Genomic DNA, 27720 nt, shown 5'->3' on the forward strand with positions numbered 1-27720 from the left:
CTGTTGATTATTTTCTCAATTTATCATTTTCTCCATGAAATGTCAAAAAAACCCAAAAACATTTACTTTAATATCAGATATATTCACATTTATGAAGCTGGAACCAGTGAATTTTTGGCGTTTCTGCTGAAATCGATCAATTAATCTACTAATCAGTGCAGCTGTAAAAACTGCATTATTCTGCGTTATTAAAGACATTTCCATAATCATCAAACTGGATTATGTAATTCCAGTATTAAACACGTTCACCCTGGAGAATTATCATGTCAAAGCTGATGTCTTTGTAAGAAATGAATTCATGTGAAACTGTATTTTTTTTAATGTTTTGTCTTTGCAGAGCTGCATGAACCCATTCTATAAATCAGAGAATCAAACTCTACTGAAGAGACAGTTGTGTCCTGCTCGGCCACAGATTGTCCAGCTCCCACAGTAACTCTGAATGTCCCACAACAAGACCTCTACTTCTCTCACAACAGCACAGTCAGTGTCACCAACACCAACGGTACAGTCACCGTCACCACTACAGCTGTGCTGTCTGGTTTCCATCAAAATGGTGCACAAGTTGGATGTGCAGCAAGACTGCTGTGTCCTGTGTTTTCTTACAGTGTGATGACGAGAAAAGTAGAGAGGCGGGTGAATTTATTTCTCTTGTAAGTCAGAAATTAAACAGTTATCATGGTGTCAAGAAAACCTCTGATACTGCAATCTCTGCAATATTTTGAGAAACAATATCAGATGTTACAAATTTATGTTCTTGAATTTTGGTTCAAGTGTTTTCATAGATTTCCCAACTTGGATCAGTTTCTCTTCCATCTATTTCCTGATCATCCAGCTCCATTATATTGTGGCTGAATTTGTCTTGGCATCATGTTGATGGTGTATTGAGGAGATAGTTTGGTAGAGATCATTTGCTGGCTGCTGAAGGCTTGTGTAGGGGTCATCTGGGTCATCTCAGTCCTATAAAAAAAGATCAGAATTTGAATGCATGATGCCTTTCAAAGTCTGACTTAATTATATTGAACAATAGTTGAGACACTGAGTCACTACATTTACTGAAACCTCCACTTTTCAAGGTTCAAATCCACTCACACAGTCCTCTGATCAGAAAGTACATTACTCACCAAAGAGCCGGGAGATTTACATACAGATGATCCAGATGTGTCTGTTCTTTAACAGTTTCTTTAAATAAGAAGAGATATCAGAGTTAGTGGCACATCAAACACACACACACACACCAGCTCTTCTGTGCTTTCCAACAAAACCACTGACTGCATTGTTTTACAAGGTTTAAAAACACTTTAGTGAGAATTTTTCAGCTGGACAGAATTTTTCTGAGGATGAATCCAAGGACAACTCCAGTAACAACAATCAATGCAGTAACACCACAGTTTATATTAATAAATAATGTTTCATTTCCTGTCTCGTCTAATAAAACATACCACAAAACAGCCATGCTGGTCAAGAAGTCTGAGTGACAGTTTAAGTGCTGCTGGCAGTGAAGACTTTATTGTACTGAAGAGGGGAAACTGACACATGTCTATGAACTGTTGTTTAGACACCTACAAGCTGGTGTGATGTCTTCTTACAAGGAAATGCAAGACGTGACTGCTTTCATATTAACACACTGAAGGTGAAACAGAGTAGAACACAGAAAGAAAATATGTCAGATCTTCAATCATCAGGTCTACAGACATGTGTTCAAACTGCTCTTGGAGCTGGATCCACAAGAATCCAACTAATACAAATTATCACCTGCTTTATATCTTACAATATCTACACTTAGTAAAAGTTGTACATCATGTAACATGATTTAACTGATATGTTTGCTTTGCAGTCATCACCATGTGTATGAGTTGGAAACAGGAAACAGCATGCTCTTATCACCTTGTAAAAAGGAAACTGCTGCTTCCTCTGCACACAGCACTGTTTTAATATGAAACAATTGTAAGTGACAAACACACATCACTTGATGCAGGTTAACAGGTCAGTCTGAGCACAAATGAACAGCAACTATATTCTACAAACTAGTTTATGTGACTGGCAGACATCTTTCAAGCAGCAGCAAGGTTTGTGTGCACAAGTCAAGTATTATAGACATCAGGAATATTTACTTGTTGATCACAATTATACACTTCCATTGCCTGATATTTATTCTCAAATTCCATTAATTTATATCAATAATAAGAATCAGAAAATGGCCTCAACTTTTGTGATGAAACTCCAACTCAGGAAGGATGTGAGGTACATTACTCATAACAAGGTCTGTGTGTTCAAAAAAATAGTGATACTAGAAGAGGGAGTTATATGTTACATACTTTATTGTATTTGTTGATTTTATCAGCCACTGCAACAGTTTTACACAGAGCATTTCTGAACAAACTAACTAACTCACTTCCAAGTAAGCAGTTAGAATCAGAGATGTTGATGTTTCATGTTATTAGTCATGTTGTTAGCTTTTGGAAAATATCAATCTTATCTGATTGAAGAATGTGACTACAAACTTCTAGGTATTAGACTCATGAAACAGCATGCAAGAACAAGTCACAATGCTAAGAACTATATTAAGATACTGTTGTGGACCTGAGATATATTAGACTCACACCATAGTCTATCCATAAACATGTATCTCTTACGATCAAGTAGTGAATCTACACACAAAGTCCTGTGTTTTCTTGCTGTATGTTTTCATAGATTTCCCAACTTGGATCAGTCTCTCTTTCATCTATTTCCTGATCATCCAGCTCCATTATATTGCTGGCTGGATTTGTCTTGGTGTCATGTTGACGGTGTATTGAGGAGATAGTTTGGTAGAGATCATTTCCTGGCCGCTGAAGGCTTGTGTAAGGGTCATGTGGGTCATCTGGGTCCTATAAAAAAGATCAGAATTTGAATGCATGATGCTTCAAAAGTCTGACTTAATTATGTTTAACGATGGTCGAGACACCGAGTCACTATAATTACTAAAACATCCACTGCATGCACGGTTTTAAAGGCTAGTGCCTCCCCTACAATCTGATTGGCCACCTCAGATGCCTCCCCAAAATTTCTGCCATGTCTTTGGCTTGCACCTTGCTTTATCATACTGTGGGACACCTTAGAGTCTAAGGTGCCCCCACAGTATCATAAAGTGCCCTCTAAGGTGCCCACACAAAGGAGAAACATACAAAGATTCTGTAATGACTGTATACGTGTGGGTAAATCAGGATGAAATGCCCTATAGAGGGCCTCCATATGTGACAATCTGGAATGAAGGATCCTCATGGTGCCCTTTCAGTGGAAGAAAATGTGATAGTGCCCTGTAAAGAACCCCCTAAAAACAAGAAAATATGACGTGTCCTTTAAATGAAGAGGATGTAATGCAGTGCCCTATGATGCTGTTGTAATGGGGTGAGCTGGAGGTTCTGTATGGGTGCCCTTCTAGTGCTAAAGAAAAGAAAAAAGTGCAATTTAGTCTAATTTAAGTCTAACATACTAAAGTGCAGAATTGGGTGCCCTTTCAATGAAAAAAATGTGCCCTATAGAGTGCACTGTATGGGAGAAAAACATTGTGAAGTAAGGGTGCCCTTTATATTTTTTCGTCCCTGCCTCTGAGACAGCCTGAGTCCACCACTGCATTGCGGCCACATCTAAACATCCCTTTGCCACCTCTGCTCTTTCTCTTTTCACTCCCAGACAGATAACTCCTCTCTGTTCTGCGTAACGTTAGTCTATGCAAAAAGTAGTTACCTCAATGTATCATTGCTCACAGAGACGCTGATGAGATGGGGCCCCTCAGGGTGGGTTTCCTAGTACTGGTTGTTGCTGCAATAGTACCGCAGTTAAGTGGGATTCCCACATGCCTCCGTCAATCATACAGGCACAGTGTCTTGGTAGAAACAAATGTGTTGGCCAAACACCCGCCCCACAGCAAGGTGGAAGCCAATGAGGTGGCAGAAATTTTGGGGTGGCCAATCAGATTGTATCAGGGAGCACACTAGAGGTTGGTCTTTTGTGAGGAGGTGTTCCTCCTGCTTCTGGGCTGCAAGAAGATTTGAATAAATATTTGTATAGATTATTGCAAAACAGAAATAAATTGGAGTAAGGACCTATGGGTCCCACCTGTAAGCCTCACAGCTATGTGGGCATTTCAAAACCAGCGTTGTCCTATGGAAGAGGATTAGGGCCACATGTGAAAATTTATTAGAGTTCTGAGTTTAAAGACAGAATTCTGACTTTAATCTCAGAATTCAAATAATTTTTTCACATGTGGCCCTAATCCTCTTCTGTACAGTCTAGCTGAGTGTGCACGTTTAGGCCAAAATCTATCTGCATGGCTAGAACACTTTTTATTGCTGTCATTTCATTTGCTTATTATTCGCTGATGTGACAACTCACTGTAGAGCTAGATATCTCTGTTTGTTTAACACTCTCATTCTAGAGATGTTCTTCAGGTCACATGGCAGAAACTTTCACCTGAGGGGAAGAAGAAGAATCTTGCTACATACAACAAATACTTTGGACAAACAGTGAATCCTGGTTTTCAGGGGAAAGTGGAGTTTAAAGATGCTGGACTGCAGAACTGCTCCATAGTTATCAGGAAGGTGATGGAGCAGGATGAAGGCTGCTATCTCTGTTTGTTTATCACGTTTCCTGATGGTTCTCTGACAGGCAGAACCTGCCTCCAACTCTATGGTGAGCTCCTTTCTTCACTTTTGAAGACATATTTGTGATGAATTACAGTTTTAACTTGTTTCACATTGATGGCAGTTAGAAATGATGGCTGTTAAATTGTCTGTTTGACGTCATTTTGTCATGAAATGCAAACATTTCACACCACTGAAAGCATGTTGTACATACTCTGCATTTCACTCACTTTGCATGCAACTGTCATAAAAATTGATGATCATGATATTTCAATTAAATTATTATTGTATCAAATTCCTCAATTTGTGAAATGAAATGTAGGAGACAGAGACAACTGCTCATCATAATGTCCAAGAACCCAAAGATTTCTTAAAACGCTTGTTTTATTCAGTCTAAAGCCCAAATATATTTGATTTATAACGTTATAAAACAGAGAAAATCAGCAAACTAGTTGATTTTCTTTAACAACTTGCTCCATGTGATATTTTTTTAATGTTTTTGCCTTTGTGGAGTATGTTAAATAAAAGATTTTAAGTTAAGGATGTAAGATTTTGGTTTTAATATGATATGGTAATAAGACATACAATGTACACTTTGGATTACAGCCAGCAAAGGCCGACAGCATCCATCACAATACACTTTCCCCTGGACCTTTGTTCCAAAGTAAACGCACAGATGTACCCCATAGTTAAGTACACCAAAATAGAATAACAGCAATCATAACAATAACAATAACAATAACAATAACAATAACAGCAGCAATAGCTAGGGAAGGACACCAACAGGACCACGAAGGACCGCGAGGGCTCAGCCTGCAACCCAGGGTTTCCTGCGAGATGAGAAAGCACAAAAAACTCTGGGGAAGAAGCCAAGTTAGTAACATACATTGATGGTACATGAATGCATACAGATGGAGAGGAGGAGGAGGAGAGAGGAACTCGGTGCATCATGGGAAGTCCCCCGGGAGTCTAGACCTATAGCAGCATAACTAAGGGTTGATCCAAGGTGAGCTTGGCCGGCCCTAACTATAAACTTCTTTAAAAAGGAAAGTTTTGAGCCCACTCTTAAATGTAGAGAGGATCTGTCCTGTTCAGACATAAACATAAGAACAGGTAATTTCAACTTTCAACTCAATATCTGTCTTGTTGTGATACCAGTGTCTCACAGTTAATATGGTAATAATTTATTGACATTAAGAGGAAACACAGAGCTTAAAGAATCCATACAGACAACACCTATACATAAATAATATATAAATGTTCTTAAATCCTTCATTCTGTCACACAGGGACGATGAGGAGATCTTATGAATAAGACAATTTCATAACTATTCACTTTACATATTTATTATTAATTGCTTGTTCAGAAAATGATTTAATAAATTTATGTTCAACTAAATGAAATTTAAAAATGGTAAAAAAAAGAGAATACAGTTTTACATATGGCTCTTTTCTTTTCTTAGCTGACCCCACTGGGACTCCGTAGATGAGAGAAGTTTACTTTATCAGACAGTTTAGCTCATTTTTTCAGATCTTGAAGGCACCAATCACAATCTGCTGAGTTACGTCAAAAATACAATCTGATCTCTTTCTCAGTTTCTCAGCACATTACGTGAAGACGCTTCACTAACACCAGCATCAAAATAACTGAGCTTACACTTGTCTCAGCGTCCGCCCTCATCCTCTCGATAAACTCATGCCCCTGAGTGCGGTCTTAAAGCGTGCAAGTATACAAATCAAAAAGCGGAGGAAACGGATGTTACCATCATTCCGGCACTCAGAGACGTAAAGCGCTGCTTTATATTACATTTTAGAAACACATCAGTGTATGTTTATGTTTCTTATGTAGACCTATATTTATTCTAGTGATAACTTTTTATTTTAACATCGATACCATCAGAGATCAGTATAGTTGACTTGAAACTTGCAGCAATGATGACACAAGCTGCAGTCATGACAATGTTTTTTATTTTAGGAGTCTTTCCAAAAGGTAAGAGAGAGATGTTACAGTAACCCGTGCACTTACAGTCCTTTTTTTCTGCTGTTATTGAAAGCACCGTGATGTTTCCTGTGTATTTTTAACTCTAACTCAAAATGAACGTTTTGAGAAGAAATATTGAATCCTGCTGATTTATTCTTGTTTTACACATTCAAAGTGTGACAGGTGAATGTTTCTTGCTGGTGACATTTTTATTTACAGAAAACTAAGACAAAAAAGCAACAGGTGTAATTTATCAGAAATGTGATTACTATAAATAACTCTGTTTCGAAAACAGCTACGTGTTCTTCTTCCTGTTTTCAACATCTGTGTTCATCACAACCAACCAGCGACACATTTATGAGTTAACATGAAGTTTAAAGTGACTCAAACTCTTTTTCACTTTTAATATCACTGTTCAGTCTCTATAATAAAGCTTAGTACTTTACCTGCAGCCTGTCCTACTTTGAAAAGCAAAACTATATTTGCTGAAATAAATCATATTTTATCACTGAGTTGCAGTTTCACCATTACATTATCAATCAGTTTGAGCAGTTAAGTATCAATTTATAACAGAAATTGTGTTGAAATGTTCACATCAACCTAAAGTTCACACACAGTTTAAACCCCATATTTCTTTTCCTCCATGCAGGTCTAACAGCTGTGATACAAACACAGCAGACTGTGATGGCAGCAGTAGGAGAAGATGTCCATCTCAGCTGTCAGCTCATGGAGTCTAAAGAGGTTCTTCAGGTCACATGGCAGAAACCTTCACCTGATGGGAAGAAGAAGGATCTTGCCGGCTACAGTGAACGCTTTGGGAAAAAAGTGAATCCTGGTTTTCAGGGGAAAGTGGAGTTTAAAGATGCTGGACTGCAGAAGTGCTCCATAGTTATCAGGAAGGTGATGGAGCAGGATGAAGGCTGCTATCTCTGTTTGTTTAACACGTATCCTGAAGGTTCTCAGACAGGCACAACCTGCCTCCAACTCTATGGTGAGCTCCTTTCTTCACTTTTGAAGACATATTTGTGGTGAATTACAGTTTTAACTTGTTTCACATTGATGGCAGTTAGAAATGATGGCTGTTAAATTGTCTGTTTGCCGTCATTTTGTCACGAAATATAAATACTTCACATCACAAAAAGCATGTTGTACATACTCTACATTTCACGCACTTTGCATCCAAGTGTCATAAAAGTTAATGTCATGATATTTCAGTAATATTATTATTATATCAGATTCCTCAATTTGTGAAATGAAATGTAGGAAACAGAGACAACTGCTCATCATAATGTCCAAGAACCCAAAGACTTCTTAAAATACTTGTTTTATTCTGTCTAAAGCCCAAAAATATTTAATTTACAATGTTATAAAACAGAGGAAATCAGAAAACTGGTTGACTTGCTCCATGTGATATTTCTTTAATGTTTTGTCTTTGCAGAGCTGCATGAACCCATTCTACAAATCAGAGAATCAAACTCTACTGAAGAGACAGTTGTGTCCTGCTCGGCCACAGGTCGTCCTGCTCCCACAGTAACTCTGAATGTCCCACAACAAGACCTCTACTTCTCTAACAATAGTACAGACAGTGTCACCAACACCAACGGTACAATCACCGTCACCACTACAGCTGTGCTGTCTGGTTTCTATCGAAAAGACACACAGGTTGGATGTGCAGCACGACTGCTCTCAGTCCCTGAAATTCAGGTGTTTGTGATCAAACGATCATCTGCTGATGGTGAGGAACACTTCCAAAACCGCAGATTTATAGATAGATTATTTATTTTATGATTCTGATGTTTAGTTTTCTTTCTTCAGGTTTTAATGATGAATCTGGATCCATTAAGAGTAAGTTAACCTTGAAGTTCTCTCAAGTCAAAATTCACATTTAAACTGTAGTTGCGTCATGAATGTTTAGTTTTCATATCACATTTTTCCCTCTTTTTCTCATAGATTTCACTTTGATCGCTGCATTGTTCATGATAGTGTTTGTGTTGCTGTAGTCGTCACTGTCCTGCTCAGACATAAACATAAGAAAAGGTCATTTCAAATTTTAACTCAGTATCTGTCTTGTTGTGATACCAGTGTCTCACAGTTAATATGGTAAGGTGCAGGTGTTAGAAACATGATTGGTCATCCAGCCAATCTCAGCCATTTGACTAACCCACCAGGCCAGGGAAGAGTAAAAGTTGAAGTACAGTAAAGTTAGGTTTGTGCATTCAGAAACTTCTGTTACTCACCGCTGGCTGTGATAACATATTAGGGAATGACAGGTATTTAACTAGTTAGTAATGTAGAATTTTCTTTTGTAACTTTGTCTTATTATCTGATGTGTCAGCTCAGCTAACATTAGTCATTGAACATACATGAAAAAAGCTATCCTAAATGCAAGCCAGGAGGCAAAATTAATTTGTAAAGTCACTTCTCTTGTGGTTTTTAAATAGTCATAGACAAAGACAAAGATGAAATTACACTGAATGTAAATAGTGAATGTGTATGATTCCTGTAAGATTACGTTTTTCTGTAAAACTATGAGCATTTAATTTATTTTTTCTTGATTACATATTAAATATTTCTGAACATGAATACTTTCTCATAATCTACATTTCTCATCAAGCAGTGGTTTTGTTGCTTCCTCTTAACTTGGCGTTAGATTTTTTTGTGTTGAGTTAAGAAGAAATTTATAACAGGAACTGTGTTGGCGTTTTCACATCAACCTAAAGTTCACACACAGCTTAAACCCCATATTTCTTTTCCTCCATGCAGGTCTAACAGCTCTGAGACAAACATAGCAGACTGTGATGACAACTCTGCCTTGTGACTCCACCATGTACTTTGTAAATTCTTGTTGTTTTACACCAATTTATTCTTGCATACATCCATATTTTTGTAAAAATTTAAATAGATTCTGGTTTTGTTCTTTGTACTATTCTCTGCTGCTCATTTCCTTCTTTTTTATTTTTTGTCACACAAACCTAGTAGCAGAAGAGATGAAATTACAGATCATTGAATGTAAAAAAAATAACGTGCAACAAAATAAAGAAACCATCAGAAGGAAGCTCCAATCTAGTAATTTTCAAGATTGACATTTATTGATAGATCCTCAGATACATGTTAGACTTTGTGTGACATGAAACATTTTTCTCCTTCCTTTGTGATTTTTGGAAAGTGTTGGTTAAAATTGGTATTACTGGTACTGCTGCCACTGCTATTATGTCTTCTAATGCTAATGAAGACAACAATAAAGGAGCTATCAAACCTTCATTTTCTTCATAATGTCATTAATTCCCAACTGTGCCTCAATGTCTGCTGCAGATTTTTTCATAAGTAATTGTACAACATGGCCGCTGGAGGTCGCTGTTTATACAGATTTACTGTGGAAGTGTTGAGACATGAAGTTACTAAATCCAGGATAGTCTATGTCAGAGCCATATAGAGATCTATACAACTGAATATGTGGCATTTTCATACAGTGTGGAAAAGTTTTCTTCTGTTCTCTGAAGCTAGTTGGTTACATTTGTCTCATTTACAGTCATTTACATAATACTTTCACTAATTACCCTTCTGAGCTTGTCTGCATAATGCTGACAACATAGCAGGAAGAGCATGATAGTCATACATTTCAAATATTGCCAATATTGACACTGACAAATTGCACATTCATCCAGTATGTGCAGTAAATGTATTGTTATAGCCCACAGGTAGGCATACACAGCAAAAGTCAGTAACTTCAATGTATGATTGTGCTAGTAATGCAGATTTATCTCCTTTATAGATAAGAAAAGTACCCTGCTGTCCACACCCATCCACATATTTATGACAGTTGGACATTTAAGCCAAATAACACTTTCAGTTATTTAGTTATTTAGTACTCAGCAGTAGAGGAGCTCCATGCACACTGCTCTGCACTGTTTTGCCTTTTCTCCTTTTTCACCTGCTGAGAAGAATTTTTGGTGTTCAGACACCTCAACTCACCAGTGTGGCGAAATGACATACAGCAACATTTTGATCCAAAAAGTAAAAAATAAAAAGGCTCAGCTAGATTTACACTGATCAATCTCTGTTAAGCAGCTGATGAACTCGTCACAAGATGACAAAAATTTGTGTTTTAAGTCTGTTTCCATTTGTTTAATGATTTGATGAATAATTACCACCAATGCACATACACAGAGTATAAAAATATTATAAAATGTATCAATTTAATGTTGTGATAAACTATCATTTTATTTTTTTAATTGTAGATCTGTCAATAATTAGTCCTCCTCATTCTTTATGCAAATTTGCGTTTTAAATTCTCACTGAACATCATATCTTATGCTTCAAAGTTTTTTTTTCTTCGTAGTGGCTAATTAAAAATAGATTTGTACAGATGAAAGAAAACAAGAACACCACAATGAGAAACAGATGAGAGCCAGAAAGCCCTCAGAGGGTCACACACATATAAGAAGGGGGCCTGACTTGTTGTGGTCTTGCAGACTGCAGACGGAAACTTTTGGAGGAGGTTGCTGCTTGATAAAATCATGTCAGTGTTCCTCATCTGTCACATCAGGTATCAGTATTACTGTAGCCTACAATTCATTACTTTATTATGATTTACCTGCAACAGAAACATTTACATCGCCAACGTCGTATTACTCATAAATCCTTTTATCAAAATAGCATATAGGAAAGGATTATGCATATTTAACATATATAAATGTTTGCTTTTTCAGCCTCTCACATCATATACAACAAAATATAAAAAGGAAGAAAACTGAATTGGCCTCTATAGTTTTGAATAATACTGTGGTTAACTTAGGTTGTGGTTTCCTGTGAGGGCTGTGACAACTAATCAAAGTCGGTCGGTCCACTAAGAACATGCTGTTGTCTGACCAATTCATCTGTGTATATGAAGTCTATATTCTCCGTACATCGTTGTAAGTGTGTGTTGTTCTCACATCTCTGACACCGGCACAGATAAATGTGGTTAGATATTTGTTCGCCTGTAAAATATCGATGTCCTGTTTTTGGAGACTTTGTGAAACAGTGTTGACAGTTTCCAGAATTTTATCACTGTTTAGAGGAAGAATTCAACATTGTCTATGTTATTGTGGCAGGTTGAGTGCTGTTCCACCTCCACTGCAATCTCCCCATTAGTCTCACCTGCGGCTGATTGCGCCGCGGTGCCACCTGGTTTATTAGTCCTGCTTTCACCCAAGCGCTTAGATGTGCATGGTACTGACTGAGTAAGGACTCTGTCTGCTGTGCTCCAGTTGACGGCGCAAAACAACTTGTAAGTAAGTATTTGCGCTGCTATAGATGTTTTATGGGACATTATGGTGTGACAGCGGCCGTTGTGTGACCTCTTTATAGCGGTGTTGGCCGAGCCGGTTTGGAGTGCAGCGGTGAGGATTTCAGGGAGCGTGGCATCTACTCTCCGCCTACATCGTGAGGTGGTGATTGTATGTTGGTCCGGGTGTTAAGCTGTCTCCGCGTGGGTAAGACTGACAGTATTTAGGCTGATTACCAGTGACATCTTTCTGTTCTTTTAATGACAGTAAATCTTAACCAATAAATGTTTGTAGTTGGAAGTCTGTCTCCCGTCCTCTGTGTGGCGAATCTGTGTGACCTCTTCTTACTAAGGATACTGATCAGTGTATTTCCTGGTGTGCAATTCCCCAGGTGGCGTAGTTGTACAACTTTCCATCGCCTACCCGTCTTCGACCATACTATGTTTGAGTCTCTCGGCCTCACTACGCTTATCTTGCTCTTTAGATAACGGACATATTTTCGTCAGTGCATTCAGTACTTCTGCGAAACGGAGTGAGCGCATAGCATTTCTAGATGCCCAGCGCGTCGGGCATAACCGCTTAAGTGTTGGATGCCAAGTTTCCATCGTTTATTTCTCCTATAGTTTCTCACAATACGCACAGAAAGCAGAGTTGTATGATGCAAGTGTCAAGATAACGTCAGCAATTCTCGTCAGTAACCTCTGACAAAAAGTTGACTTCACTCTTATATTCGGAGGAAATTTGCTCATCGATGGTAAGATTTCACTGCCACATATCATAAATTACACAAGCTGCGTGAGAACGGACGTGTTCATATACTTCGATCTTTCGCGACAATCTATGCCAGTCATTAATTCCTACCCTGGTCTCCAGAATAAAACGTTGGCATTGTACGTATCTGCAAACCACGGAAACATTGAATAGGCTATCTACGTTGCCACACATGTGATAGCCTACGTATCATACCAAAATTTCAAGAAAACATATCTCAGCATTTCTAAAGTGACGTCGTTCACATGCGATCTATTTGAGCTGACTTTCCTATTAGGAGGAGGAGGGGTCGGAGATTGGCAAGTAAGTTTCTTGGCTGAAAGTTGAAAAAGGGCACGGTTCGAGACCCCCTCGAAACCAATGCCCGCTTCCCGTTTCAACCGATGGGTGGGTGTTGTTTTGGGGTTTTTTTTTTGTTTTTGTTTTTGCGAAACGCCAGGACATTTGCAGCCGATTTTATTTTTTTTATTTTAACCCAAACCATGATCTTTCCCTAACCCTAACCAAGTTGTCTTTGTGCTTAAACCTAACCAGACCTTAATCACAACGTTGCCACACCATAAAACATCATTATTCAATGGATAGAAATGTTGATATGCTACGTATTACACGTGTTGAAACGTATATATTCAACGTTTCTGTGGTTTGCAGAAACGTTCAATGCCAACGTTTTGTTCTGGCGATTGGGTTGGTAATACAGTTTAAACTACAGAGAGAAGACTCTGCATCCTATAGCCACAAATCGTACAATACTGATTATAGGAATTTGAAAATAAACATCAGGCAATGGAAGTGTATAATTGATCAACAAGTAAATATCCCAGATGTCTATAATACTTGAATTGTGCACACAAACCTTGCTGTTGCTTGAAAGATGTCTGCCAGTCACATAAACTAGTCTGTAGAATACAGTTGCTGTTCATTTGTGCTCAGACTGACCTGTTAACCTGCATCAAGTGATGTGTTTTGTCATTTACAATTGTGTCCAGTTAAAACAGCGCTGTGTGAAGACGAAGCAGCGGTTTCCTTATTATAAAAAGGTGGTAAGAGCATGCTGCTTACTGTCTTCAACTCATGCTCAGGCCTATAAATATGTGATGACCGCAAAAGCAAACATGTCAGTTAAATCGTGTTACATGATGTACAACTTTTACTAAGTGTAGATGTTGTGAGATATAAAGCAGGTGATACTTTGTATTAGTTGGATTCTTTTGGATCCAGCTCCAAGAGTGGTCTGAGCACATGACTAGACCTGATGTTTGAAGATCTGACATATTTTCTTGCTGTATTCTGTTTCACCTTCAGAGTGTCTTAATATAAAAGCAGTCATGTCTTGCACTTCTTTTTGAGAAGAGAAACCAGATTGTACCTCCTGAGAGAGTTTGAGGTTTAGGTACTGTAAGAACAAAAAGAGAAACATATTTTTGACTGAAGGGAGACTTTAAATGTTTCTTTACAAATAAAGCAAATACTAATGCAAATACTAATGCCTTTACACTATTTTAGAGGCTACATCAATTGTACAAATTTTGATCCTACATATGGAAACATTAAACTATTTTGTAACTATGTATTTCCATATTTATCCAACAGAAGACAACCTGAACTAACGACCAGTCTTCCACATATGGTAATGTACACAAAAATGTTGCCCCTACTTTGTTTGTGCTGTTCATTTAACTTAATGAAATATAATTTAAAATATCTGTCACTTTGCAGGAAGCAGAAGAAATTGAGCCGTACAGCACCTTCATGCAGACCGAGAACGAGCTTTATTCAACTATTTTGTATAGTAACTACTGAAATACAAACTTCTAATACTAGTTATTTAAATGTGTTCACCAGAGTGGAGATGAAGTTAGAGATGCCTTTGTAGGGCTTTAATTATACAATATCCAGTATAATGTGATACATGTTTTCCTGTTGAATAATAAGTGAAACAAAGCCTGATGTCCACAAGGTGGCACTATTTTACTTACGTTGGTATTTCACTCTCCTGTACGACTGATGCTTAAAATGTATTTCATTCTAAAACATTCAAGCTTAATAGTTTTGTGTAAATTGTATTTTATTTGTAAGTTTAATGTTTTAAGAGAGCAGTAAGAGCAATATACTGTTTGCAAAACATAATGATGATCAGAATTAATTATGTAATGAATAAATGGTTAAAACTGCTTGTTCTTTTGATGTCAGATATTGAGTTTGTCAAATTGCTGCAAAGCTGTAAAAGTGAAATATTTAACTACTAGTAAGTTTCAAACTAGTAAGTTTATTAAATCAGGTTTCACAGATAAAACTTCATAAATGTCTGTCAGTAAATATTTGCATAATGTGTAAATTAAAATGAAATAAAATGTGTTCAACTTGAGGGTAAAACTTCATATTGGCTCTTAGAGGATCCAAGTCCAAGATTGTTCAACATGTGACTGCAGACCTGATGTTTATAGACATGTTTCTTTCATGCACCTACTGTTTTACCTTCAGAGTGTCTTAATGTGAAAGCGGGAGCAGTCATGTCTTGCACTTCCTTTTAAGAAGAGAAGAGACACCACCTGGTATCTCTGAGAGAGTTTGAGGATTAGGTTTCTAAAGAGCAGGCACAAGGCGAGTGTCAGTTCCTCCCCTTCAGTACAATAAACTGTCAGCAGCACTTAAACTGTTGCTCAGACCTCTTGATTAGCATGGCTGTTTGGAAACTGGTTTGTTCTGCCTCTGCTGCTACCTGCGTACAACAACAGCAAAGGTACTGTACAGGAACTAGTTTTCATAATTTATCATTTAAGACTGCCATTGTTTTCTAATATTCGGTTTAAAAAGAAAAATCTATTTCATGCTGACCCTTGTGAAAACCACTGGGAGAGAACCATATGTCACTCCAGTATGCGCCAATGAAACACTGAATATCATCACATTTGTAGTAAGATCAGAGCAGAGTGCAGCTTGGCATACTGTTATGACTCAGAGGTCCTTTGAGCACTTTTCTGCTGTGTAATTTGTGTGTGCTTTAATTTTGTGCTTGTGTTGTGGATCTCTCTCACTCTCTCCCTCTAGGGTTCCTGCTGAGGTGTGTGTGTGTTGGGATGCAGAGAGCAGAGGCTAATTGAATGATAATGACTGTGTGAGTGTGTAGGTTGTTCCAGGGAGCTGATTGGTTCCAGCCTGCAGGGTTGCAGTTTTAAGGCCAGCTTCTTCCAGCTTCTGTTGGGCTCATCTCTCTCCACTTTCAACCAATCTGCTAGCCAACATGTTTTGATGTTCTATTTAGCTTTGCTCATGCGAAATGCCAGCCCAGGTTTTTTAGGTGTGGTTAGCAATTTTGTTTTAATCCTATTTTCTCCTGTTTTTTTGTTAGGTTAGTGGCTTGTCTTTTTGTTCTTCTTTTGTTTGAGTGCGTGAGTTTAGGTTCCTCAGCTGTAGTTACTACTGTTTGTTATTTTGCTGTTAGCCCACCCTGAAGCTTAAGAAATTCTGAATGAAAACCTAAAGTGCTGTAAATTCATTGTGGCTAGTGGTTCTTGGGAGCTGGGAAGAGGGGAGTCTCACACTTTTCATGTTGCGCCAGGGTTTCCCCTAGGCTGGGTCATAACAATATAGATATGAAGCTTATTTTGTTGGATGTGACTCCAGATTCATACTTATGAGAAAGAATCAGCCTATATTTCTTTACCTGACCAGTTTAACACCAGTGTATAGTGGGAATTACAGCTGTGAGTGTTCATATCTTGCTGGAACATCTTCTCTCCATCTTAATATCATTGTGGAAGGTAAATGTTGGATTTATTTTCTTGCTTTTGTGTTTCACATTATGAACAAGTAAAGTATCAGTATGATATCTGTGCTTGTAGAAGAAATCAGACCCACTAAACCAGCCAAAAGTTTGGACACACCTTCCAAATCACTTGAATTACAAAGTGTCCAAACCTTTGACTGGTCCTGTACTTTGTGATATGTTACATTTTTAACTTGTTCTGCATTCATAGCTGAATACTGGGAGATAACTTGAAAAGGAACAACATTTGTTTTTGTATGTTAAAATTATGTGGTTCAAATATTTAATATTTGATTCAGAGATGATGCCAGCATTACGTTATCTTGGTCTTTCTCCTGATACTTGTTTTGTCTTTACAATTTACTAGATGACAAAGTGGTCAACACCAGGATTTTGCTTTTTCCTACCACAATGGTTGTTGGTGTTACTGCATCACTAAAGTGTTTTAAACCTTGTAAAATAATGCAGTCAGTGGTTTTGTAGGAAAGCACAGAAGAGCTGGAATGTGTGTGTGTTTGATGTGTCACTAACTCTGATATCTCTTCTTATTTAAAGAAAGTGCTCAAGAACAGACGCATCTGGATCATTTGTATGTAAAACTCCCATCTCTTTGGTGAGTAATGTATTTACTGATCAGAGGACTGTGTGAATGGATTTCAACCTTGAAAAGTGGAGGTTTCAGTAAATGTAGTGACTCAGTGTCTCAACAATTATTCAACGTAATTAAGTCAGACTTTAAAAGGCATCATACATTCAAATTCTGCTCCATTTTTATAGGCCCCAGATGACCCAGATGACCCCTACACAAGCCTTCAGCAGCCAGCAAATGATCTCTACCAAACTATCTCCTCAATACACCATCAACATGACGCCAAGACAAATTCAACCGCAATATAATGGAGCTGGATGATCAGGAAATGGATGGAAGAGAGACTGATCCAGGTTGGGAAAACTGTGAAAACACTCGAACCAAAAGAGAACATAAATTAGTAACTGTCTGACATTGTTTCTATAAATATATTGAGATTTATCGTCATCACAGCAAGAAAACACAGGACTTCCTGTGTAGATTCACTACTTGGTCATAAGAAATATGTGTTTAATGGATTTAAACCTTGCTGTTTCTTGCTGATTCTCTTAATAATTGCACAGTAATATAATTTAAACTACAGAGAGAAGACTTTGCATCCTATGGCCAGAAATCGTACAATACTGATTATAAATTATAGGAATTTGAAAATAAATATCAGGCAATGGAAGAATATAATTGTGATCAACAATTCAATATTCCAGGTGTCTATATTACTTGAACTGTCAGCCCATTCTCACTCCCAACTCGTCACATATTGAAGCTTGGTCAGGACCCCGTGTCGTCACTTTTTAACGTTGAGGGTAGTCCGATAGACTTCTGTTGAGCTCCCACAACGTCTGAAATAGACGCTATGAGACCGATGACGTCTATATAAGGTGACAAATTTCAGCCTGGTCGCCAGAATAAAACATTGGCATTGGACGTTTCTGCAAACCACAGATACGTTGAATATCTACGTTTCAACACCTGTAATACGGAGCATATTAACATTTCAACGATACGTATGGTATCAAGATTTCTGAAGTGACGTGGCCTACTTGACATGACATATATTTAAGCTGACTTTCTTATTAGGAAGTGGAGGGGTGGGTTTATGGCTTGTAATGTTGGAAATCAGCGCAGAGTCAGCAGAGAGAACAGTTTGAGACCACCTTAACGTTTTTATTTTTTATTTTAACCCAAACCATGATCTGGTTTTTGTGCCTAAACCTAACCAGACCTTAGCCACCGCGTTGTCACGCCACGAAATATAATTATATTTAATAGTGCATGTTGAAAAACGACTCTAAAGGGGTACCCCGTGCATTTAAAAAGTGATGCCACGGGGTCCTGACAAAGCTTCAATATGTGACGAGTTGGGAGTGAGAACGTGTTGGAATTGTGCACACAAACATTGCTGTTGCTTGAATGATATCCACCAGTCACATAAACTAGTCTGTAGAATACAGTTGCTGTTCATTTGTGCTCAGACTGACTTGTTAACCTGCATCAAGTGATGTGTGTTTGTCACTTACAATTGTGTCCAGTTAAAACTGCGCTGTGTGAAGAGGAAACAGCGGTTTTCTTGTGACAAAAAGGTGCTAAGAGCATGCTGCTTACTGTTTTCTTCTCATGCATATGATGACCACAAAAGCAAACATGTCAGTTAAATCATGTCACATGATGAGTGTAGATATTGTAAGATATAAAACAGGTGATACTTTGTATTAGTTGGATTCTTATGGATCCAGCTCCATGAGTGATCTGAACACATGACTGTAGACCTCAAGATCTGACATATTTTCTTTCTGTATTCTTCTCTGTTTCACCTTCAGAGTGTCTTTAATATGAAAGCAGTCATGTCTTGCATTTCTTTTAGAAGAGAAGAGAAACCAATTTGTACCTGTGAGAGTTTGAGGTTACCTGAAGAACAGGTCAAATGCGTGTGTCAGTTTCCCCTCTTCAGTACAGTAAAGTCTTCACTGTCAGCAGCACTTAAACTGTTGCTCAGACCTCTTGACCAGCATGGCTGTTTGGGAACTGTGGTTTGTTCCCCTTCTGCTGCTGCCTTTTTTGTTTATTGACTGCAAAGGTACTGTACATGAACTACTTTTTATAATGTATAACTTGTTTTCTGTTTGTCTTATTGTCTTCAGTTTAAAGAGGGGAATATTTTTCTGTAAATTGCTTGTTCTACAGTAGTTCTAGCTCATTGAGCATATTCATATTGATTTATTATTGCTTTGATTTACAGTGACTCTTTTGAAAACCGCCGGGAGAGAACCATATATCACTCCAATATGCACAGATGAAACACTGAATACCATCATTCTTGTAGCATGTAAGATCAGAACAGAGAGGAGCAGAGGAGAAGAATGTTACTTGGCGTTCAAATATGGAGAGAAGATTTTTAATGGATGTGACCCCAGGTTCACATTTATGAAAAAGAATCAGACTATATTTCTTCACCTGACCAGTTTAACACCAGTGGATAGTGGGAACTACAGCTGTGAGTGTACACATCCTGGAGTAACAAATATTCTCCATCTTCATATCACTGTAGAAGGTAAACACATGTTTATTTTTCCTCATACTTTGGTAAATTTATAGTGATTATTTTCCATTGTGTTGTATTGTTAACATGGTAGTATGATGTCTATACTTCAGGTTTACAGGTCAAATCAAAGCATGCAGTAATTATAACAGGAATATAGTATTTAAAACAGCATTAGTGCTGACAGTAATGTCCTACATCATTTTTGAGCTTGGCTGTGGTAATTTATTAGCTTTGTTTTACAGATTTAGATAATATAATATTTCAGAAGCATCTTATGTTATTTGTTTTACAAATTGAGTAAATTCCAGTGCCACTGTAGAGGATGAAGAGGCCACAAGTTCCACAAAAATATCAACTGCCAGTACTGCTGTCGGTGTGACTGTATTCATCATTATAACTGGAGTTATCCTGGGATTTATCCACAGAAGAAAACATCACAGGTGAGAGACTGTAATATTCATATTTCATATTTTCAGTACATTATTTTTTGAATGCTCTTAAACTATATGTTAAACAATATAAATATGATTATATTGACTGTGGTTCATTTACATGCAGTTTTTTCAACACTTGTTCTCATTTTGTCAGTCAAGTATATCATTTAAAAAGTATTTCTTTAATGATATCACCTGTCATACATGTTTATCTCATTTTGAATGAAATTCACTGTAGTCACATAACAAGATCTTGACTTTCAGGTTTATATGAAACAATGAAGGAAGACGTGATGTTTCGTTTCCTGTCTCGTCTAATAAAATAGACCACAAAATTCAGAGTACATTATTTATTCCTACCAGGAATGAACTGTGGTGTTACTACATTTATCATTGTTACTGGAGTTATCCTTGTATTCATCCTCAGAAAAATTCATTGCAGGTGAAAAATTCTGACTTAAAAGTAGAATATGTAATTATTTTACATTAAAATGTCCAAAAACAACTAGACCTAAATCTGTAATTTTAATCAAAGTAACGGACCGTTTCATTTGGTTGCCTGTCAATGGCGTCATACCTCCTCAACCAAAGAGTATAGTGCACCAGATGCATGCCTCGGCGCAGTGTTAGTCCGCTACAATGGCGTCTACCAAAGAGTAACTTACACACATACAAGATAGTACATTAGCGTTGTGGTTGTTTGACAGAAACTGTTATAAATTGACTTTTACTCAGTTTTAAGCCACATTTTTGTGATAAATTTTGGTCGTTTTTAACTATCTTTTAGCTGGATGAAGGATTTTAGTCATTGGACGTCTGGATCTTAAGTTATCAGAGAATTAAACTGGGCAAACGCAGCAGTTCAGCTAACAGCCCATACTGGACGTCTGGTGCTCGCTGATCATCGTCAGAAAAACACTGGGGTTTTTTTGTTTTGTTTTTTTAGGTGAAACTGCTTTATTCAGTGTTAACCTGTAATCACTGGGTCTGTTTGTTTTGGAGAGGAGGAGACCTCTGTGGGTAATTCGGCTCCGGGTAAAAACATCCTGAAAGATGAACACTGGAGTAATCCCATCCTGGTGAAGCTGATTGTTTAGTAATGAAGACAACAACTCCCATGATCCCTTGCTTCTTCACACCGTCATCACACTCCATCTTTTGTTATTGTTTTGATTGAGAGACCCCTAGCGGCTGAAATTACATATTGTGCTTTTAAACCTTGTAAAACAATGCAGTCAGTGGTTTTGCTGGAAAGTACAGAAGAGCTGGTGTGTGTGTGTTTGATGTTTCACTAACTCTGATATCTCTTCTTATTTAAAGAAACTCTTCAAGAACAGACACAGCTGGATCATCTGTATGTAAAACTCCCGTGAGTAATGTACTTTCTGATCAGAGGAGTGTGTGAGTGGATTTGAACCTTGAAAAGTGGAGGTTTCAGTAAATGTAAATTAAGTCAGACTTTTAAGGCATCATGCATTCAAATTCTGACCTTTTTATAGACCGGAGATGACCCAGATGACCCCTACACAAGCCTTCAGCAGCCAGCAAATAATCTCTACCAAACCATCTCCTCCAAACACCATCAACATAACGCCAAGACAACAGCCAGCAATATAATGGAGCTGGATGATCAGGAAATAGATGGAAGAGAAACTGATCCAAGTTGGGAAAACTATGAAAACATACAGCAAGAAAACACAGGACGTTTTGTGTAGATTCACTACTTGGTCATAAGAGATGCATGTTTAATGGATTGTGGTGTGAGTCTAATATATCTCAGGTTCAACCACAACAGCATCTTAATGTAGTTATTAGCATTGTGACTTGTGCTTGCATGCTGTTTCATGAGGCTAATAGCTAGAAGTTTCTAGTCACATTCTTCAATCAGATAGGATTGATATTTTCCAAAAGCTAACAGCATGAAACCTCAACATCTCTGATTCTTTCTTGCTTACTGCTTACTTGTTACTGAGTTTGGCTAGTTTGTTCAGAAATGCTCTGTGTAAAACTGTTGCAGTGGCCGATAAAATCAACAAATACAATAAAGTATGTAACATATAACTCCCTTTTCTAGTATCACTGTTTTTTTGAACACAGACCTTGTTATGAGTAATGTACCTCACATCCTTCCTGAGTTGGAGTTTCATCACAAAAGTTGAGACCATTTTCTGATTCTTATTATTGATATAAATTAATGGAATTTGAGAATAAATATCAGACAATGGAAGTGTATGATTGTGATCAACAAGTAAATATCCCAGATGTCTATAATACTTGAATTGTGCACACAAACCTCGCTGTTGCTTGAAAGATGTCTGCCAGTCACATAAACTAGTTTGTAGAATACAGTTGCTGTTCATTTGTGCTCAGACTGACTTGTTAACCTGCATCAAGTGATGTGTGTTTGTCACTTACAATTGTGTCCAGTTAAAACAGTGCTGTGTGAAGAGGAAGCAGTGGTTTCCTTGTTAGAAAAAGGTGATAAGAACATGCTGCTTACTGTCTTTATTTCATGCACATGGTGATGACCACAAAAGCAAACATGTCAGTTAAATCATGTTAAATGATGTACAACTTTTACTATGTGTAGATGTTGTAAGATACAAAGCAGGTGATACTTTGTAATAGTTTTCTTTTTCTTTTAAGAAAACATCACAGCAGCTCGTAACTCTTAGAGAGTTTGAGGTTTAGGTTTCTAAAGAACAGGTCAATGGCGTGTGACGGTTTGTTTTTGCTGTCATGCTTCAGGTGGATGCTCTATGTCTGCGTCTAGAGGAGAAAGAGTCCTTCCTTAACAAGAAAACTAAGCAGCTGCAGGACCTGACGGAGGAGAAGGGCATTCTTGCTTTAGAAATCAGGGGCATGAAGGACATGTTAGAGGTCAGGTATCAAATATGATTCACTTAGTGTTACAGGATTAACCCTGTTAAGTCTGAACCATCAAATAATTGTGAGAAAATTCTAATTATTTGAAAATGGGGTGTTTATTAGACTGTCTGACAAATTTTTTAAAAAATAAATTAAATAACTCTTTGCATATATGAGTTTTGTTGTGTAACATATTTGATTCATCTGGAATTTTTTGCAATGTATTGCTCACAGCATGTTTTTTTAATCAAACAAAAACATACAGAACTTTCTCCTTTAAATTTTTCCTCAAGTAATTTCAAACTTAGAAAATAACATTTTTTCCATATTGTATGACAATGTCACACATATTATGTTGCCGCTACATAGATCTTCATCATCAACAAACCCACCGATGAGACTGACAGGGTGAAAGAGGAACCTTTCAGTTAGTTTGGTTCATTTTTTGATTCATTGTTTGGTTCACAATCTCTTTATTTTGCGTTGAGGTGGTCGATAAAACAGTTTCTGTCCTTGTTCACCCATGTTGGGAAATAATCAATGCCATCCTTGCCCTGACTGAACTTTCGCTAAGCTTCATTTCTATGTTCTATCTTTACATAAGTCTACTGCTGAAGGGTAATGCAGGTGTAAGACCCGTCATTTCAGACAAAATGATCATTATCTACACCCCACCCCCAACCCCCTACCCCCTGTCTGTTTCACATTTCCATCTAATTATATTGGCCTACACAACTACTTATTTTTACATTGATACCAACAGAGATCAGTATAGTTGAGTTGAAACTTTCAGCAATGGCACAAGCTGCAGTCATGAAAATCTTTTTTGTTTTGGGAGTCTTTCCAAAAGGTAAGAGAGAGATGTTACAGTAGTTTGTACTTTTACAGGAGTAATATTTTCTGCTGAGATTGAAGGCACTGTGGAGGATTCCTGTGTATTTTTAACTCTAACCCAAAGTGAATGTTTTGAGAAGAAATATTGAATCCCGCTGTTTTATTCTTCTTTTCCACATTAAAAGTGCGACAGGTGAATGTTTCTTGCTGGTGAAATGAGGTGGGGAAAAAGAAAAGAGCTTTCTGAAGAAAAGTCTCTTTTATGTATCCTGCCTTGCTGTCTTCTTCTATCTTTGCCTCGTACACACACCCGTGACCCTCATTGTGGCGTTAAAGCGTGACAATATGCACGAAACGCAGCATCTTCCGCAAAAAGAAAAAGAAAAAGAAACCTGATGTTACCGTATTGTTTCTTTGCTCCGTGAGACACTTAAGAGACCAATGCACTGTTTTATATCACATTTTAGAAACAAATCTATGTATGTTACATGTAGGACTATATCTATTCTAGTGATAGTAATGTTAATTATATTAACATTACGAGCTAACGTTTGGGTGACACTTTAAGAGGACACAGAACCACCACAGACATACGGAGTTAAACAAGAAAAGGGAGGACAGACAGGAGGACGTGGACGTTTTATGCTGTCATTTCATTTGCTTATTTTTCGCTGACGTGACAACTGTAGAGCCGGAATTGGTCAGTAAATGGTCATCGCAGTTCCCTTAATGTGATTGTTTTTGTCTTTACAGTGAAACCAACAGAGATCAGTGTAGTTGAGTTGAAACTTACAGCGATGATGACACAAGCTGCAGTCATGAAAATCTTTTTTGTTTTGGGAATCTTTGCAAAAGGTAAGAGAGAAATGTTACAGTAGTCTGTACTTTTACAGAAGTCATTTTTCTGCTGAAATTTAAAGCACCGTGGAAGATTCCTGTGTATTTTTAATTCTAACTCAAAGTGAATGTTTTGTGAAGAAATATTGAATCCTGCTAATTTATTCTTGTTTTCCACATTAAAAGTGCGACAGGTGAATGTTTCTTACTGCTGACAGTTTTTATTTACAGCAAACTAAGACAAAAAAGCAACATTTCCTTTCATGCATTAGTGCATAAGAGGATTTTTTTTTTGTTTTTCAGGACTAGTGTTGAACTGCTGATCACCCAGAGGGTAAAGGGGGGAAGTAGCTATAATAGAGGCCCTGAAATAGAAATCTATAACAGAAATTGTGTTGAAATGTTCACATCAACCTTAAGTTCACACACAGTTTAAACCCCATATTTCTTTTCCTCCATGCAGGTCTAACAGCTGTGATACAAACACAGCAGACTGTGATGGCAGCAGTAGGAGAAGATGTCCATCTCAGCTGTCAGCTCATGCAGTCTAGAGATGTTCTTCAGGTCACATGGCAGAAACTTTCACCTGAGGGGAAGAACAAGAATCTTGTCTCCTACAACAAATACTTTGGACAAATAGTGAATGCTGGTTTTCAGGGGAAAGTGGAGTTTAAAGATGCTGGACTGCAGAACTGCTCCATAGTTATCAGAAAGGTGATGGAGCAGGATGAAGGCTGCTATCTCTGTTTGTTTAACACGTATCCTGATGGTTCTCTGACAGGCAGAACCTGCCTCCAACTCTATGGTGAGCTCCTCTCTTCACTTTTGAAGACATATTTGTGGCGAATTACAGTTTTAACTTGTTTCACATTGATGGCAGTTAGAAATGATGGCTGTTAAATTGTCTGCTTGCTGTCATTTTGCCATGAACTACAAATACTTCAAACCACAAAAAGCATGTTGTACGTACTCTGCATTTCACACGCTTTGCATCATAATTTTGTGTCATAAAAGTTGATTTTATTCCCAAATGTAAGAAGACATGATGGTCATGATATTTCAATTATATTATTATTATATCAGATTCCTTAATTTGTGAAATTAAATCTAGGAAACAGAGATAACTGCTCATCAAAATGTCCAAGAACCCAAAGATTTCTTAAAATACTTGTTTTATTCAGTCTAAAGCTCAAATATATTTGATTTATAATGTTATAAAACAGAGGAAATCAGCAAACTAGTTGATTTTTTTAACAGTTTGCTCCATGTGATATTTGTTTAATGTTTTGTCTTTGCAGAGCTGCATGAACCCATTCTACAAATCAGAGAATCAAACTCTACTGAAGAGACAGTTGTGTCCTGCTCGGCCACAGGTCGTCCTGCTCCCACAGTAACTCTGAATGTCCCACAACAAGACCTCTACTTCTCTAACAACAGCACAGTCAGTGTCACCAACACCAACGGTACAGTCACCGTCACCACTACAGCTGTGCTGTCTGGTTTCCATGGAAACAACATACAGGTTGGATGTGCAGCAAGACTGCTCTCAGTCCCTGAAATTCAGGTGTTTAAGACGATTCCTGTGATGAAACAATCATCTGCTGATGGTGAGAAACACTTCCAAAACCACAGATTTATAGATTGATTGATTCTGATATTTGTTTTTCTTTCTTCAGATTTTAATGATGAATCTGGATCCAATAAGTGTAAGTTAACCTTAAAGTTGTCTCAAGTCAAAATTTAAATTTAAACTGTAGTTGCTTTATGAATGTTTAGTGTTCATATCACATTTTTTCCTCTTTTTCTCATAGATTTCACTTTGATCATTACATTGATCACAGCAGTGATCGTTGTTTGTGTTGCTGTAGTCGTCACTGTCCATAAACATAAGAACAGGTAATTTCAACTTTCAGCTCAATATCTGTCTTGTTGTGATACCAGTGTCTCACAGTTAATATGGTAATAATTTATTGACATTAAGAGGAAACACAGAGCTTAAAGAATCTATACAGACAACACCTATAAATAAATAATATATAAATGTTCTTAAATCCTTCATTCTGTCACACAGGGACGCTGAGGAGATGGAGATGACACAAGAACCAATGAAAGACCCTGATGAGTAAGACAATTTCATAATTATTCACTTGTTTATATTTATTATTAATTGCTTCTTCAGAAAATGATTTAATCTGTCTTCTCTTTGTCTGTTAGGGTTAGGGTTAGGGTTAGTATTTAAGTTCCTTTCTGTCTCTATATCTCTCTAACTAATGTGTTATTTATACATGAAGCTGATTCTGATGCACTTTACTCTTCATGGTCCATTGTGTACTCATAGTCAGCCTGTTTATCCACATAACTGTTAACTGTCAGAGTCATTCAGTGATAGAAATATGTATGATGTATTGTAATAATGTGAGTGGAAACTGACTCATGTCTTGTTTTTATCTGAAGGTGAATCTGGAGAACAAACAGATCAGGAAACGGTCATCTGAGAAGAAAGATCCAAAAGAGGAGAAACCAAAATCCTCACTTCAAGATATAGTTAAAGATCTATTTAGTGACAAACAATCCACAAGACTGTAGTTTCAATACGAAGTCAGTCAGACTTGAACAAAGCTGCATCAAAGCATGTGTTGGTAAAATGTTCAGACATTGTAAAAGAATCAAAAAGTGTCCTGAACAAAATGAATCTCTTATCTTTTATCTCCAGATCAAAAAGGTTAATGTACAAAGACGTTTTGATATTTTTGTACTATTTTTTAAAAATATTTTCTTATACTATTTTAAACATTTTAAGATAAAATAAATCATTGAATGTTACCTTTGACTCAGAGAGGAATTACTTTAATGTCTCTGACATGTTGAATACAACCAGTTTCTCTTCTTTCTTGCTGTTTATTGGGACTTTAAATTCTACTAAGTATTTTGTAACATCTATAATATAATTCAGATATATTGCTTTAATATATAATGTTAATAGATATATTGTTTTCACTTTATTGTTGGCTATACATTTTTTACGTTTTAAGTTTTTTAAGTAAAATGGATATATTTTTTTTGTTTTGTCCCTTGCACTGTTTACCACTGCTTCTTGTCTTTTTAGGTTATTTTTTGTATTAAATGAATTTTGTCAAAGATAAAATTACGCTGAATGTAAATAATGAATGTGTGTTATTCCAGTAAAGATGCAGTTTTTCTGTAAAACCA

At 37.2% G+C, this 27720-nt stretch overlaps 2 protein-coding genes and 1 long non-coding RNA gene across 9 annotated transcripts in view; 2 read left to right on the plus strand and 1 right to left on the minus strand.

The window, feature by feature from the left end:
* The window catches only part of LOC122976345 (OX-2 membrane glycoprotein-like), a 65233-nt gene extending 37719 nt beyond the window's left edge, over positions 1-27514 (plus strand). Inside the window, exons 7-8 of one of the 2 annotated variants that reach the window (XM_044344782.1) lie at positions 26582-26632; positions 26965-27514. In XM_044344782.1, the coding sequence (XP_044200717.1) occupies positions 26582-26632; positions 26965-26968 (55 nt within the window). In that variant the 3' untranslated portion in view covers positions 26969-27514. Of the gene's footprint in view, positions 1-21291; positions 21341-21470; positions 22038-26581; positions 26633-26964 lie in introns of those variants that run through there. The other variant, XM_044344781.1, reaches the window with a different exon arrangement.
* LOC122976393 lies at positions 353-20271 on the minus strand. Its single transcript, XR_006400922.1, has 4 exons — positions 20262-20271; positions 9022-9025; positions 1122-1162; positions 353-957 (listed from the first exon to the last, which is right to left on the minus strand). It is a non-coding gene; the product is annotated as an uncharacterized LOC122976393 (long non-coding RNA).
* On the plus strand, positions 6407-14821 carry LOC122976367 (OX-2 membrane glycoprotein-like). Of its 6 annotated transcripts, XM_044344817.1 has the most exons (7): positions 6407-6611; positions 7252-7593; positions 8041-8337; positions 8418-8447; positions 8553-8639; positions 14234-14270; positions 14360-14821. In XM_044344817.1, the coding sequence occupies exons 1-5, from the start codon at positions 6554-6556 to the stop codon at positions 8600-8602; spliced, it is 777 nt and encodes a 258-aa protein (XP_044200752.1). In that variant the 5' UTR covers positions 6407-6553; the 3' UTR covers positions 8603-8639; positions 14234-14270; positions 14360-14821. The 6 variants fall into 6 exon arrangements, 1 of the variants encoding a protein (XP_044200752.1); XR_006400915.1 differs by lacking the exons at positions 6407-6611; positions 7252-7593; positions 8041-8337; positions 8418-8447; positions 8553-8639 and adding exons at positions 11802-11871; positions 11952-12076; XR_006400916.1 differs by lacking the exons at positions 6407-6611; positions 7252-7593; positions 8041-8337; positions 8418-8447; positions 8553-8639 and adding exons at positions 11855-11875; positions 11952-12076.
* Positions 27515-27720: the final 206 nt, after the last annotated feature.

This window comes from Thunnus albacares, chromosome 24 (genome assembly GCF_914725855.1).
Source record: "Thunnus albacares chromosome 24, fThuAlb1.1, whole genome shotgun sequence".
In the NCBI taxonomy this organism is placed as follows: domain Eukaryota; kingdom Metazoa; phylum Chordata; class Actinopteri; order Scombriformes; family Scombridae; genus Thunnus; species Thunnus albacares.